This window comes from Homarus americanus, unplaced genomic scaffold (assembly GCF_018991925.1).
Source record: "Homarus americanus isolate GMGI-L3 unplaced genomic scaffold, GMGI_Hamer_2.0 scaffold57444, whole genome shotgun sequence".
NCBI classification, from domain to species: domain Eukaryota; kingdom Metazoa; phylum Arthropoda; class Malacostraca; order Decapoda; family Nephropidae; genus Homarus; species Homarus americanus.
This window is the reverse complement of record NW_024745258.1, coordinates 1-15,000: the sequence shown is the minus strand read 5'-3', so window position 1 is coordinate 15,000 and position 15,000 is coordinate 1. Positions and strand designations below refer to the sequence as shown.

The following is a 15,000-nucleotide window of genomic DNA, read 5'->3' as shown; positions in this document are numbered from 1 at the left end:
TAGGCGTGCGACCCTAAGTTCACATAACTCAGCTTACCCCCCCACCTTCCGGACCCTGGCAGGCCTATAACGGCCTCAGTCCCAGGCCCCAGTGTGTTAAGACTGGGCTGAGCAGACTGAGCCCAGAATTCTGTGGCCTGGTGGATTAGTTAGCTAAGAAATAGGTAAGGTTTGCTAGGGCTGGAGCTGAGTTAAAGGCTGGGTTAGCTATTTGGGTTAGGCCAGCTGCCAGTTAGCTAGTTAGGCTAGGCGCTAGGTTAGGTTGGGTTAGGTTAGGCTGCGTTAGGTTAGCCACACAGACATTCTCAACTAACTTAACATAATGTCATCTAGCCTAACCCAACCTAACCTAACCTCAGAGATTGGAACGATCGTGCTTCAAAGGGCTCGGTGAGGTCGTTTTGGCTCCGAGGGGTCGTGTTTAGTCACCCCCTGAACGACCTTACGACCTCTGGGTACTTCACTTATCTCCCCCGGCCCTCAGGTCATGTGCCTTGTGTCTGTCTCTCTGTCTGTCTTTTATGTATTGGAATATTCACACACACACACACACACACACACACACACCAACAGTCAAAATACGGTAAGATAAAGAACTATCACTACTGTTGACGCAGCTAGCCATTCACACAACCATTTCGCTACTATATGCCAGACGCCCCCGGCCTGACACAACCACTCTCCTGTACCTACCAGCCCCTTCCACTGACTTAAGAGGAATTGGAAGTAGCAAAACGCCTGGACCAAACAGAGTTAAAGTCCTCAACACTACCCTGACTACCAATAGAACTCTTCAAGAGTTCTCCCCGAGCATAAACCCCTATGCCACATCACCAATACTTCTCAGTCCAAAGCCAGATGCCCAGCTGACTGGAAGACCTCTTATGTATCACAGTGCCCCAAGTCAACAGCCCACAACCCTTAAATCAGCTACGACCTGTGCAATCACCCCAATACCCAGCCTAATCTGAAAGGTTTGTGTTCGACTGGGCTTATGCCTGATATGCAGGGTCGTAGACCCTCAGCAATTTGGTAATTAGGAAACTTCTCACCACTCACTGTCTTGTGGAAGCTTTCTCGAGCCACACCATACCGCCATCTGGAGAAGCGAAAAACGTTTATGGCTGTCGCATTCATTGACTTCACTAAGGCATTTGACCTAATTGACCTGATTTAATCATCAACAGGCTATCGACCTCGCTTCGAAAGTCTTATACCATAACTAGACTTCTCAGTGACCGACACCTTAGGCTGTTACGCTTCAGAGGGCTGTCACACCACCAGTCCACTCACCTGTGGCATCCCCCAAGAGCACCAAGATGGGACCACTATGCTTATGTTTATCAGCCAGTACCCTAAGAGAAACCTCTGACCACTGAAATATGTCGACGACTCTACTCATTGGGATCGGCGTCAACCAATATACCGCCCTTCAGGATTATTGAACTATCCAAACTGGGCCGCAACAACCATGTCGCATCAACCATACCAAGACCAAGGGTTATGCATCAACCTCTCCCCGACATTGTCCCCACCTCCTTCCATTACTCTAGGTCCTGCCTCCAGGTTGTGAATTACACAAGCTCCTCAGCGTCATAGACAACAAGCTAAATTTAGAAAACCACATCAGGAAGTTGTCAAATCCTAGATTCCATCCACCTCCTCCACAGACTCAAGTCCTCAGGTTCCTGCCCCAGAGCTCCTCAGTGTTTACTCCAACATTCCCTTTAAGCTCACCTGCTACTCCCCACCTGGTCTTCCTCCTAAATGCCTACACAACATAAATACCTAGAAAAGTGCAAAGGGGAATGTAGAATTATTCTCTCCCTTCCTACTCCCATATCAAAACTTCACCATCATCGACACCGGCTCCTGCTACCCTAGATCCCTCGTCCGCGATTGCTGTTCAACAGCCACATCTAGCCCATACAGGCACAGACCAGTCACTTCAAAGAACAACCCAGTCCCAACCATTGTAAGAGTATCAACAACTTATGAAATAGACCAGTGAAATTCTCCAATCAATCTTACCTTTTGTACAGTCACTATGTTGAACTTGACACTAAGTATGACAATCTCCCCACCTTTTGTACTGTCACTATGTTGAACTGGCCTGTAGTATGACCGTCTCCCACTACCTTTTGTACAGTCACTATGTACAGACAGCCTGTAGTATGACCTTCTCCCCACTACCTTTGTACAGTCCTATATTGAACTTTGGCATGGTATGACCATCTCCCCACTACCTTTGTACTGTCACTATGTTAAACTGGCCTGTAGTATGACCTTCTCCCCACTTTGTACAGCTCACTATAATTATGGCCTGTAATGAGCCTTCTCCCCTCCTTTATACTGTCACTATGTTGAACTGGCCTGTAGTATGACCCTTCTCACTACCATGTACTGTCACTATGTAGACTTGGCCTGTGTGTGTGTCTCCCACTACCTTTTTACAGTCACTATGTTGAACTGGCCTGTAGTATGACCTTCTCCCCACCTAGTTATTATATTTATCCACTTATATTATTAGTCAATCAAGTGACCCATATCACCAATTAATAGCAACTAATATATTGTCACCCTTCTGGCTGTCTGTTCTTTCAATAAATATTTAGTGTGTTTATCACACACAGAGAGATATTTCTCTTGAGGTAATAAAGAGAGAGAGAAAATGGAAAGACCTCACGGAATACTGTACGGTCTACGAGTCTCAGCCACGTGGTGAGCTAACCTAACCTAACCCACATCACTGAACTGAATGCGCGCATGACTATACTACATGCATACTCAACACACACACACAAACACACACACACACGGAGAGTGCAATCCATGGTCTGGCACCTTAAATACTTGTCTTGTCGACCCTTCTCATGGCACTATATAGACCACATGGCACCTCATGGCTCTACATAGCACCATATAGCACTTCATGGTACTACATAGCACCATATGGCACCTCATGGCACCATAGTAACACTCTAGCATATGTAAACTCACTAGTTACAGGGATATGTTAGGTAATTACAGGTTACATTACGAAAGCAGGTCAGTTAATTACAGGTTAAATTGGGGTTTACAAGGTCAGTTACAGATGATCTACAGAACTACAGGTATAATTATTTCTCTCTCTCTCTCTCTCTCTCTCTCTCTCTCTCACAGTGTTGGTGAGAGAGAGAAGACAGAACTGGTGTGTGGGAGGGTAGGTACATGTGGAGGAAGGAAGGGTAGGCCTATGTGTGTTTGGAAAGAGGAAAGAAGTAGGCTATGTTTGTTTGGAAGGCGTGAGTGTGAGTCAGGAGAGGAGGAGAGTGTCTGGAGAGGTCTGAGAGACAATACAGAAGCCATATCTTGGTGTGTCGTGACAGCTCTCCCCGTCTACTGGAGAGAGAAGACTGGACACCAAAAGATCTATTAATACACATACACTCAACAAGTATCGTGTGTAAATGTGTTTGTGTATGTGTCTAAACATCCAGGGCCCATTATAACTATCTGAGGAGGTTAGGTTAGTTTAGGTTAGTTTGAGGTTACAACTGAGATGGAAGACAGACAGACAGACAGAGACAGAACTAACAATATATACAGTAATATTTCTCAGTGATAAAGACTGATATTTAATAATTACTAATAATATTAAAATACTAGTATTGGTTTTAAAGTATTAGTAATATTTTAAAATTACTAGTAATATTTTAAAGTATTAGTAATATTTTAAGAGTACTAGTAATATTTTAAATACTAGTATTGTTTTGATACTAATAGTAATATTTTATGATTACTAGTAATATTTTTTAAGTACTAGTAATATTTTTGATACTAGTAATATTTTAGAATATTAGTAATATTTTAAAGTATTAATATTTTAGGTATTAGTAATATTTTTAGACTACTAGTATTAAGAGTACAGGGTTAACTAGATTTAATTTTAGGTGTTAAATATTTTCTTGTTAATTAATTGTTTATGGGAGAATATTTTTTAGTTATTGTAATGTTAACAAAATCTGATGTTAAATTGATTGTGGTTATCGTAAGAGGATATTGTTAATTTATTTGTTAACAAGTTGAGTTAAGTTAGTGTTAGGTTTGGTTAAGTTAGTGTTAGGTTAAGCTAGATTTAGTTTGGTTAGTTAGGTTGGGTTATAATTTACTGGTAGTCAGGTTAGTTTGGTTATAATTTACTGGTAGTCAGGTTGGTTATGATTAACTGGTAATTAGCGTGACGATGAAACACCACAGAGGAAACTGTTCTGGATGAGAAAATAATTAAGTGTTGGTGAAACGTTGGCTGGTGGAAGACTGCCAGACTATTGACTGCGTGTATGGCTGCCATGGTGGATACTTACACACACATTACTATAAAACTTTTATACTCCTCTAAGTACCATAATAATGTATAAAAAATCACTGAATATCAATTAATGTTAAGTTATTTATTCATTGAGGTTAAAGTAATTGGGTGGGGTTTTATGGAAATAACAGGATTTGAAGGTGGTAACACTGAAGTAGTGACGTCACATCGCGCCATTTTATCGACCAATACAACCGTCGTGGAGAATTGATGACGTCACGCGTAATAGCCCATTTTATCTCATTCACTCAGTTATTATTATCATCACCTCCGGATGGTTGACACGAGGCATAATACCATAGATAATAATCCTCTACCGAAAATGGTTCTAAAGATATAATTAGTTGTTGATTATAATTTATTTAATGTAGTCCCCAGTAAGGCGGTTTATGTGATGCCACGTCGCCTCCAAAAACGTTTCCTTGACTACCCAGACCAAGCAGCCAGAGATCATCCATTACTCCTAATCCTCTCCACTCATTAACAAAAAACATATTATATCCTATAAAATAAGGTTTTAATACAATAAATATGGTATTTATGAGTATTTTTAGGCGTGGTTGAGACGCCGGCTTCCTTAACATCAACAGGTGTCATGTGTATGCGGTGGTGCCGGCTCTACATCACAAACCCTTCATTAACTCACTAAACCTCTTTCTAACTCGATATAAAAAGTTGGTAATGTGTTAAATTCATCTAATTTCATTCATAGATTGTAATATAGGTCAGGGGATCATTTAGATAAGAGGATAGTATGTAGTAATGGCATAATTAGTCTCTGGGAGATGACTAAACTCATTATAGATTGTTGAAAATATTAATAGTAGTAATAGTAGTAGTAGCAATAATAGTAATAATAGTAAGTAATAATTAATAATAACGTTTATATCAAAGTTCTTTAATTAATATAACAAATCAAATCTACTAGACTGAGAGGTAATTCGCTCTCTCTCTCTCTCTCTCTCTCTCTCTCTCGGGCGGCCAGCGAGGGATTATGTCATGTTATTTACAGTAATCTCTCACATCAATACAAGTTATTGCCTGGGGAGAAACAACCACAACTACCTACCACAACCCAACCTACCACCACACAACAACCCTACCACAACCACCACTACCCACCACCAACCTACCACTACCACCCACCACAACCACCTACCCACCACCAACAACCACTACAACCACCTACCACCACACCACCACCACCACCTACCACCACAACAACTACCCACCACAACAACCACTACTACACCACCACAACAACCACTACTAACACTACACACACTACTACCACAACAACTACTACAACAACCACTACCCACCCAGCAACCACTACCACCTACAACAAACACTACTACCACTACCACTACCACACAACAACCACTACCACCACCACAACAACCACCACCACCACCACAACAACCACTACACAACAACAACCACCACTACCCACAACCAACACTCCACCCAACAACCACCACTACCACCACAACAAACACCACTACCACAACAACTACCACTACCACCACAACAACCATTACCACCACCACAACAACCACTACCACCACCAACAACCACTACCACCACCACAACAACCACTACCACCACAACAACAACCACCCCACCACCAAACAACCACAACCATCACCACAACAAGCACCACTACCACACAACAACCACAACAACTACTACCACCACAACAACCATTACCACCACCACAACCACCACCACCACAACAACAACAACCACTACCACCACACAACAACCACTCCACCACCTACAACCACCACCATCACCACAACAAGCACCACTACCACCACAACAACCACCAACACTACCACCACCACAACCATTACCACCACCACAACAACCACAACCACCACCAAACAACCACAACTACACCATCAATTCTCACCAATTTGTTTCTGATTTACGGCTTTGTTAAACCTTATTTAAGCCTCAGACATTCATTCATTCACCCTCATTCCTCTCCCTCACCCTCCCTCACTCTCCCTCCCTCACCCTCCCTCCCTCTCACCCCTCCCTCCCCTCTCTCCTCCCCTCACCCTCCCTCCCCTCACCCTCCCTCACCCTCCCCTCACTCTCCCTCCTCACCCCTCCCCTCACCCTCCCTTTCTCTCCTCCCTCCTTCCCCTCACTTCCTCCTTTCCCTCCTCACTCTCCCTCAATCCCCCTCCTCTCCCTCCTCTCCCTCACCCTCTTCCCTCATTCGACAAAGCTTGGGGTACAGCCTATTAATTGAGGCAGGTCTTGACACTGAGGGTGGGATCACTGCCACATAGGACAGAGGTTCATACACAGAGAAATACATTATATTAGTTAACAGTTTATAGAGGTAAGGCAGGAGTCTTATCACCTGAGAGCCATTCACTCAGGGGTTGGACAGGGGCTGCCCGCCATACCAAGTGTCATTCAGATGGAAGTCCACCTCTCTCCCCTTCCTTCCATCCTTTCTTTCTCTCTCTCTCTCCCTCCTTCGTATTTCCTCTTCTCCCCTTTACAATGGCGATACACACACACACACACACACACACACAGGAACAGGTTTTGTGTGTGTGTGTGTGTGTGTGTGTGTGTGTGTGTGTGTATGTGTGTGTGTGTGTGTGTGTCATGTTGAAAACCAATGATGGGAGGAAAGGAAAGAAACGGGGAGGAGACAGTAACTCAGGATGTTGTTTGGGTGTTAATTTTCTCCTCCCTCCCTTCCTTCCTTCCTTCCTCCTCCCTTCCTCCTCCTTCCTTCCTTCCCCCCTCCCTCTATAACTACTTCTCAGCTTCCTGTCTCAACTTTTTGTGTAAATTCTCTCTCTCTCTCTCTCTCTCTCTCTCTCTCCTCTCTCTCTCTCTCTCTCTCTCTCTCTCTCTCTCTCTCTCTCCTTAACCTACATAATTATTTACGTATAAATTTTCTCTTTGCCAGGTATGTGACGTCTTGATCATCGGAGTTGGTAAATATAAAATTACCGGATGATTAGCCACCTAGTTTTTTGGCCGGATGATTTCCTCACGCCTGCTTATTTTACCGGATGATTAGACTCTAAGCTATTATCTGTATGTATGTATAATGTATGTGCTAATATAAAGCTTTGTTGAAGACACATAGTTCTCTCTCTCTCTCTCTCTCTCTCTCTCTCTCTCTCTCTCTCACAGTTACAAAACAATATAAGCAGCAATGTGCCCTTAATCAAAACGACACGGGCATTATCAATCACTAGGTGGTGAAGGAGAGGTGGTGAAGTTAGGTTAGATTTTGTCTTTATAAATGTGTACGTGATAAATGACATGCTGTAGTGGTTTGTGAGGTGGTAGAATTTTCCTAATTGGGACGCCACAGCTTCCTCTCTCTCTCTCTCTCTCTCTCTCTCTCTCTCTCTCTCTCTCTCTCTCTCTCTCTCTCTCTCTCTGACCATGGTGTAGAGTGGAATAATATATATCAATTATTCTACTGTATATCATCCTATCATGTTCTACTGCCCTATAATGATAAGCACAATCTGGGATATATGAGAGGGGAGGGTGACCTGACCGCTATTGGTGTTATGACCGGATATCTGCAGAAGGCATACGGGTCATTTATATCTGGTCAGTATGGGTGTGTCTTCTCATCACACACACACACACACACACACACACACACACACACACACACAGCACCTAGAAAAAGTGCAAAAGAGGGCATGCAAGATTATTCTCGCCCCTTCCCACTCCACATATCAAGAAGCGCTCAACACACTGACCCTCTCGACTCTCACTGACCATCACCACGGCCTCATCTGCAAATTTGGTAAGAAGCTTCTACACCACCCCCGACACCGGCCCCTACTACCACCTGAGATCCCCTGTCCGAGAATTGCTGTTCGACACCACAACCGCATCCAGCCCATACGCGCACGAACTGATCGCTATAAGAACAGCCCAGTCCCAACCATTGTAAAGATTATCAATAACATGTAATAAATCAGTGTATTCACTCCCAGTAAACACTGCTCCCTACACTGTCACTATGTTGAAATGAACTGTAGTTTGAGCTGATCCCCATCTAAGTTACTATATGTCTTATTTGTGTCATATGTCACTTGTATATTATTTGTAATTCGTAACCCATTCCCCAAATATGTAACTGTATATTTTCAGCTTCTGGCTGTAAGCTCTTCAATAAACCGTTAATTATTATTATTATTATTATTAGCACCTCCTCAGCTTGTGTGGGGAGAGTAGGAAGGAGGTGGATTTCTTTAGGAGCATTATCTCATAAATTCTTCGCCGCTGGTCAACACTGCCACTATACTCATCACGTCATTTGGTTCCTGCTGGGGGCGTCATCCCTTCTGGCAGAGGCGAGGGTGGGTGAGAAGCGATCAAGACCTGCCACCCACCTCTCATCGTACACCTCGCCTCAGTTATTCAATATCATCCATGGTACAGTAGTAGATGACTCACCCAACGTGGCAGACTGTGTTGGTGTAGAAAGTGTTCTCTGGGGTATGCAGTACACTCGTGACGCAGACGTGAGCATGGTGAGCTACAGTATATCATCTAGGCAGCGTGCGAGGCAACCATCTACATACTTAACGATGACACGGTGTTATTTGTCTACATCACAGTCTGGAGGAGGCAGCTCACGACCACCTGGAGAAACGGGACGGAAACATTCCCCATGTCAACACCACAAGCAGCTGCTCCTGGAGATAACAGCCACCAGTTGTTCGGGGTGCTTAACACAGTTCTGGGTGGGGGAAAATGTCACAGAGGCGGAGCTGGTCAGGAGTTCTTGCTGCACTATACTGTAGGGTCAGGTCAGGTCAACTGCTGACCAACATACGTCCTCTACACAAACAAGAGCGAAAACCACCCCAGCTGAAGCCATTGATCACTGCAGTACCCTATACACCTCCCGGCCTCATGAACGCCCCAAGCTGCCGGTACAGAGGTGAAGGGAAGGCTTACCCCCAGGCCATCTGCAGCAGCTTCCCGGCAGACCTCTCGTGCACCGCCTTCCGCCACTGCACGGGTCCAGATGATGTCACAACCCGCTCACGACCCAAGAGGTGAAGATGGAAGTGGTGTGACTAGTGAGGTGAATGGTGAGGAAGACATGGAGTCCCACTCTTATCATCACTCAAGCTTTAACACACGTACAGGTGAATCCTAAACACCCACTCAAGCTTTAACACACGTACAGGTGACTCCTAAACACCCACTCAAGCGTAAACAGACGAACGGGTGAATCCTAAACACACACACACACACACACACACACACACACACACACACAAATAGTAAACACATCAACAGTTAAAACTATTCCTGACTCCTTCATTGGGTCCGCCCTCTTCGTAGACACTAAAACCACCCCTCTAACATGTCTATATCAATAATTATGGCTATTTTCCAATATGAAGCAGTGTCTGTATACAACTTACTGAGGTGTTTGTTCCTGGGGGGAGTGTCATCAGCATGGACCTGGTAACTGTGGACTCCTGAATTTAACTAGATACTATTAGACTTACTGCCTTCCTCACGGCACTTCTCTCTCTCCTCTCTCTCTCTCTCTTGCTCCTCTCTTTCCTCCTCCTCCTCTCCCTCTTGCCACACCTGAGTTCACTAATGTAATCCAAGGAGTACTCGTCAGTATGCTTAATTCTACTACTACCACTATTTCTACCACTATCTACTACTATTACTACCACAATCTACTACCACTGCCTTTTCTGTAGAGAGAGAGAGAAAGAGTAGAGGTGGATATAGGAATTTATAGTTCGGATATTGAAGAAATTTAACAGGAGGTAGGAGAGAGGGGGGGGGCAGTGGGTTATCTAAGCTAATAGTGGGTTACGGGTTAGGGTTGTGTCATGGGTTAGTTATTGTCCGTCGGTACAGGCAACCTAACCTAACCTAACCTATCCTATCCAGTATATAGGTGTTTTGAGGGACCCTTATTTCATATTCCACTGACCCTACTGGCGGATGCTGGTCAGGAGATTGACTATAGCCTGGTTGATGAATTTTATTCTCAGATTTCTTGTGGTGCTACTATATACCACCACCACCACCACTCGCCCATTACCACCGCTACCCCACTACCACCACTACCCCACTACCACCACTACCACCACTACCCCCACCACTACCCCACTACCACCACCCACACTACCACTGCCCATTACCACCCACTACCACCACTACCACCACTACCCCTACCACCACTACCCCACTACCACCTTTTCTACCACTACCCCACTACCACCACTACACCACTACCACCGCTACCCCACCCCCCACCACCATACGTGTACAAAAAAGTGAGCTAATCCGCTTAACAAATATACCAGGGCAGTCCATTTCACCCTTATATGTACTGAATGTATGTGTGTAATAATAATAATAATAGCAGCCAACATGTGTGTTTATGTATGTATATATGTATGACCGTCGACCTTGGGACACCAGATTTTACACAAGTTACATTATTATGCCATTATAAGCTTGTGTGTGTGTGTGTGTGTGTGTGTGTGTGTGTTTATCTTGTTAGCTTGGTTAAAGTGTAAGTGTGTGTGTGTGTGTGTGTGTGTGCATGTGTGTGTGTGTGTGTGTGTGTGTGTGTGTGTGTGTGTGTGTGTGTGTGTGTCATGTATGAAAATCTAGTCGTGTCACTAACATTTGCATCACGTCAGCTTCAATAAAAACCACTTGAAACTTTCACTCAGTTACGTGGGACACCTAAAGCTTAGACACCCCAGCTTATTTTACCAGATTAGACACCCCAGCTTATTTGACACGATTATATACTCCAGCTTATGTTAGCAGATTAGACACCCCAGCTTAGTGGATGAGTGGAACAAAGAGTAGTGGAAGACTTACCTGTGCACTCAAACCAATCAACACCTGTCATACCTGTGCACTCCAACTAATTAATACCTGTCATACCTGTGCACTCCAACTAATTAACACGTAATACCTGTCTCTGTCCCAGGTATTCTCATCAACATCCAGCACAATGTTTAGCATCATGACTCCTAATACCTGTCATACCTGTGTACTCCAACTAATTAACACGTAATACCTGTCTCTCTGTCCCCAGGTATTCTCATCAACATCCAGCACACGTTTAGCATCAATGACTCCCTAATACCTGTCATACCTGTGTACTCCAACTAATTAACACGTAATACCTGTCTCTCTGTCCCCAGGTATTCTCATCAACATCCAGCACACGTTTAGCATCAATGACTCCCAGTCTGGCCTTCTACAGACAGCCTTCGTCTTGGTCTACATGGTCATGGCTCCTATGTTTGGTTTCTTGGGCGACAGATTCTCCAGGAAATATTTAATGGCGGTTGGGATCTTTTTCTGGAGTCTTTCAACCGTTGTGGGGTCTTTTATGCCGGTAAGACTCGTTCATCACTGTTTTATATCATGTAAGACTCCCCTTCGTGACTAACCTAACCCAACCTAACTTTTCCCAATAATGTAACCTCACCTCACTCTACTTAAACTAACCTTAACCTTACTTAACCCACCTCTAACCTAACTTAACCCAACCCTAACCTAACCTAACCTTAACCTAACTTAACCCAATCCTAACCTAACTTAACCTAATCTAACCTAACCTAACCCAACCTAACTTTTCCCACATGTAACCTCACCTCACTCTACTTAAACTAACCTTAACCTTACTTAACCCACCCTAACTCCACTTAACCCAACCTAACCACCTAACCCAACCCTAACCTAACTTAACCCAACCTAACCCTAACCTAACCTAACCAAACCAACAATAGAGGCTGGGTGTAAATGGCAGGAAGGTTTCATCGTGAGCTGTCTGGTTTGTTTGGTACAGCACATGCATTACTCTTCCACTTGAGACCATTTAGGTTCATCCCTACCCTGATTGATTCCCGCCAACACCACTCCATCCCTCTCTCTCTCCTTCCCTCTCTCTCTCTCAAAGCTTACATTACTCGCTCCTGCTTAGTCGGTCACCCTTACGCAAATGCCCTGAGCGATCGTCTTCAATGGCCCTGCCCCGCTTGTTAGGCCTTGTTAGGGTAGCATTAGTGCCCCGCTGTGTCCAAGGGAAGTTCCTCATATGCCACCATCGACGTTTTGGTATGGAGGTGGTGGGGTAGATCATATGAAGATTACACACCCCAGCTTGAAATCTGACCTGACCTGACCTGACCTGACCTAACCGTGTCATGTGATATGCCACGCCTACTGAAGAACAAAAGGTGGATAATGATGATGGTGGTGGTGGTGATGGTGGTGATGGTGGTGGTGGATGGTGGTGGTGAGTGATGGTGGTGGTGATGGTGATGGTGGTGATGGTGGTGGTGGTGGTGGTGGTGGTGGTGATGGTGGTGGTGATGGTGATGGTGGTGATGGTGGTGGTGGTGGTGGTGGTGATGTGCTGGAGCTGTGGTGGTGGTGGTGGTGGTGGTGATGGTGGTGTGATGGTGGTGGTGATGGTGGTGGTGGTGGTGATGGTGGTGGTGGTGTGGTGGTGGTGGTGTGTGGGTGGTGGTGGTGGTGGTGATGGTGGTGGTGATGGTGATGGTGGTGGTGGTGATGGTGGTGGTGGTGGTGGATGGTGGGTGATGGTGGTGGTGGATGGTGATGGTGGTGTGGTGTGGGTGTGGTGGTGGTGATGGTGGTGGATGGTGGTGGTGGGTGATGGTGGAGTGGTGGTGATGGTGGTGGTGGTGATGGTGGTGGTGGTGGTGATGGTGGTGGTGGTGATGGTGGTGATGGTGGTGGTGGTGGTGGTGGTGATGGTGGTGGTGGTGGTGGTGGTGGTGGTGGTGGTGGCGGTGGTGGTGGTGATGGTGGTGGTGATGGTGGATGGTGGTGATGGTGAGGTGATGGGATGGTGGTGATGGTGGTGGTGGTGGTGGTGTGGTGGTGATGCAGAAGGTGGTGGTGGTGTGGTGGTGATGGTGATGGTGATGGTGATGGTGGTGGTGATGGTGATGGTGATGGTGGTGGTGGTGGTGGTGGGTGATGGTGGTGGTGGTGATGTGGTGGGTGATGGTGGTGGTGATGGTGATGGTGGTGATGGTGGTGGTGGTGGTGATGTGCAGCTGTAGTGGTGGTGTGATGCAGGTGGTGATGGTGGTGGGTGGTGGTGGTGATGGCATTGGTGGTGATGGTGGGTGGTGGTGGTGGTGGTGGTGATGGTGGTGGTGGATGGTGGTGGTGGTGATGTGGTGGTGATGGTGATGGTGGTGATGGTGGTGGTGGTGGTGGTGGTGGTGGTGATGTAGGCTGTAGTGGTGGTGGTGGTGATGGTGGTGGTGGTGATGGTGGTGGTGGTGGTGGTGATGGTGGTGATGGTGGTGGTGGTGGTGATGGTGGTGGTGGTGGTGGTGGTGGTGGTGTGGTGGTGGTGGTGGTGGTGGTGATGGTGATGGTGATGGTGGTGGTGATGGTGATGGTGGTGATGGTGGTGGTGGTGATGGTGGTGGTGGTGATGGTGGTGGGTGATGGTGGTGGTGATGGTGGTGATGGTGGTGGTGGTGGTGGTGGTGGTGATGTGCTGTTTGCAGTGAGGTGATGGTGGTGGTTCTGATGGTGGTGGTGGTGATGGTGGTGATGGTGGTGGGTGGTGGTGGTGCAGGTGATGGTGGTGGTGATGGTGGTGGCGATGGTGGTGATGGGTGGATGGTGGTGATGGTGGTGGTGGTGGTGGTGGTGGTGGTGATGGTGGTGGTGGTGGTGGTGTGGTGTGATGGTGGTGGTGGTGGTGGTGGTGGTGGTGGTGGTGATGGTGGTGGTGGGGATGGTGGATGGTGGTGGTGATGGTGATGGTGGTGATGTGGTGGTGGTGGTGGTGGTGGTGATGTACAGCTGAGTGGTGGTGGTGGTGGTGATGGTGGTGGTGATTGTGGGTGGTGGTATGGTGGTGGTGGTGGTGGTGATGGTGGGTGGTGGTGATGGTGGTGGTGGTGCGGTGTGGTGGTGGTGATGGTGGTGCGAGGGATGGTGGTGGTGGGATGGTGGTGGTGATGAGGTGGTGGTGGTGTGGTGGTGGTGGAGATGGGTGATGGTGCGGTGGTGGTGGTGATGGTGGTGGTGGTGATGGTGGGTGGTGGTGGCAGGTGGTGGTGGTGGTGGTGATGGTGGTGGATGGTGGTGGTGGTGGGATGGTATGGTGGTGGTGGCTGGTGGTGGTGATGGAGGTGGTGGTGGTGGTGGTGGTGGTGGTGGTGGTGGTGGCAGGATGGTGGTGATGGGTGGTGGTGGCAGGGATGGTGGTGGTGGTGGTGGTGGTGGTGTGATGGTGGTGGTGGTGGTGGAGGATGGTGGTGGTGGTGGTGGTGGTGGTGGTGATGGTGGTGATGGTGGTGGTGGTGATGGTGATGGTGGTGGTGGTGGTGGTGATGGGGGCTGGTGATTGGGTGATGGTGGTGGTGGTGGCAGGATGGTGGTGGTGGTGGTGGTGATGGTGGTGATGGTGGTGGTGGTGGTGGTGGTGGTGGTGGTGGTGGTGGCTGGTGATGTTGGTGGTGGTGGTGATGGTGGCGGTGGTGGTGGTGGTGGTGGTGAAGGCGGCGAGTGTCAATGCCAGTAGTCCATGTCGGTATCTACAGACTTATTGCCACTGTAAGCGAGCTGTAGTGGCATTTCGA

At 46.8% G+C, this 15,000-nt stretch overlaps 1 protein-coding gene across 2 annotated transcripts in view; it reads left to right on the top strand.

The window, feature by feature from the left end:
• The window catches only part of LOC121878604 (protein spinster homolog 1-like), a 34,870-nt gene extending 23,033 nt beyond the window's left edge, over positions 1–11,837 (top strand). Inside the window, exon 2 of one of the 2 annotated variants that reach the window (XM_042384938.1) lies at positions 11,563–11,837. In XM_042384938.1, coding sequence (XP_042240872.1) covers positions 11,563–11,813 — 251 coding nt within the window. In that variant the 3' untranslated portion in view covers positions 11,814–11,837. The other variant, XM_042384939.1, reaches the window with a different exon arrangement.
• The last annotated feature ends 3,163 nt before the right edge of the window (positions 11,838–15,000 follow it).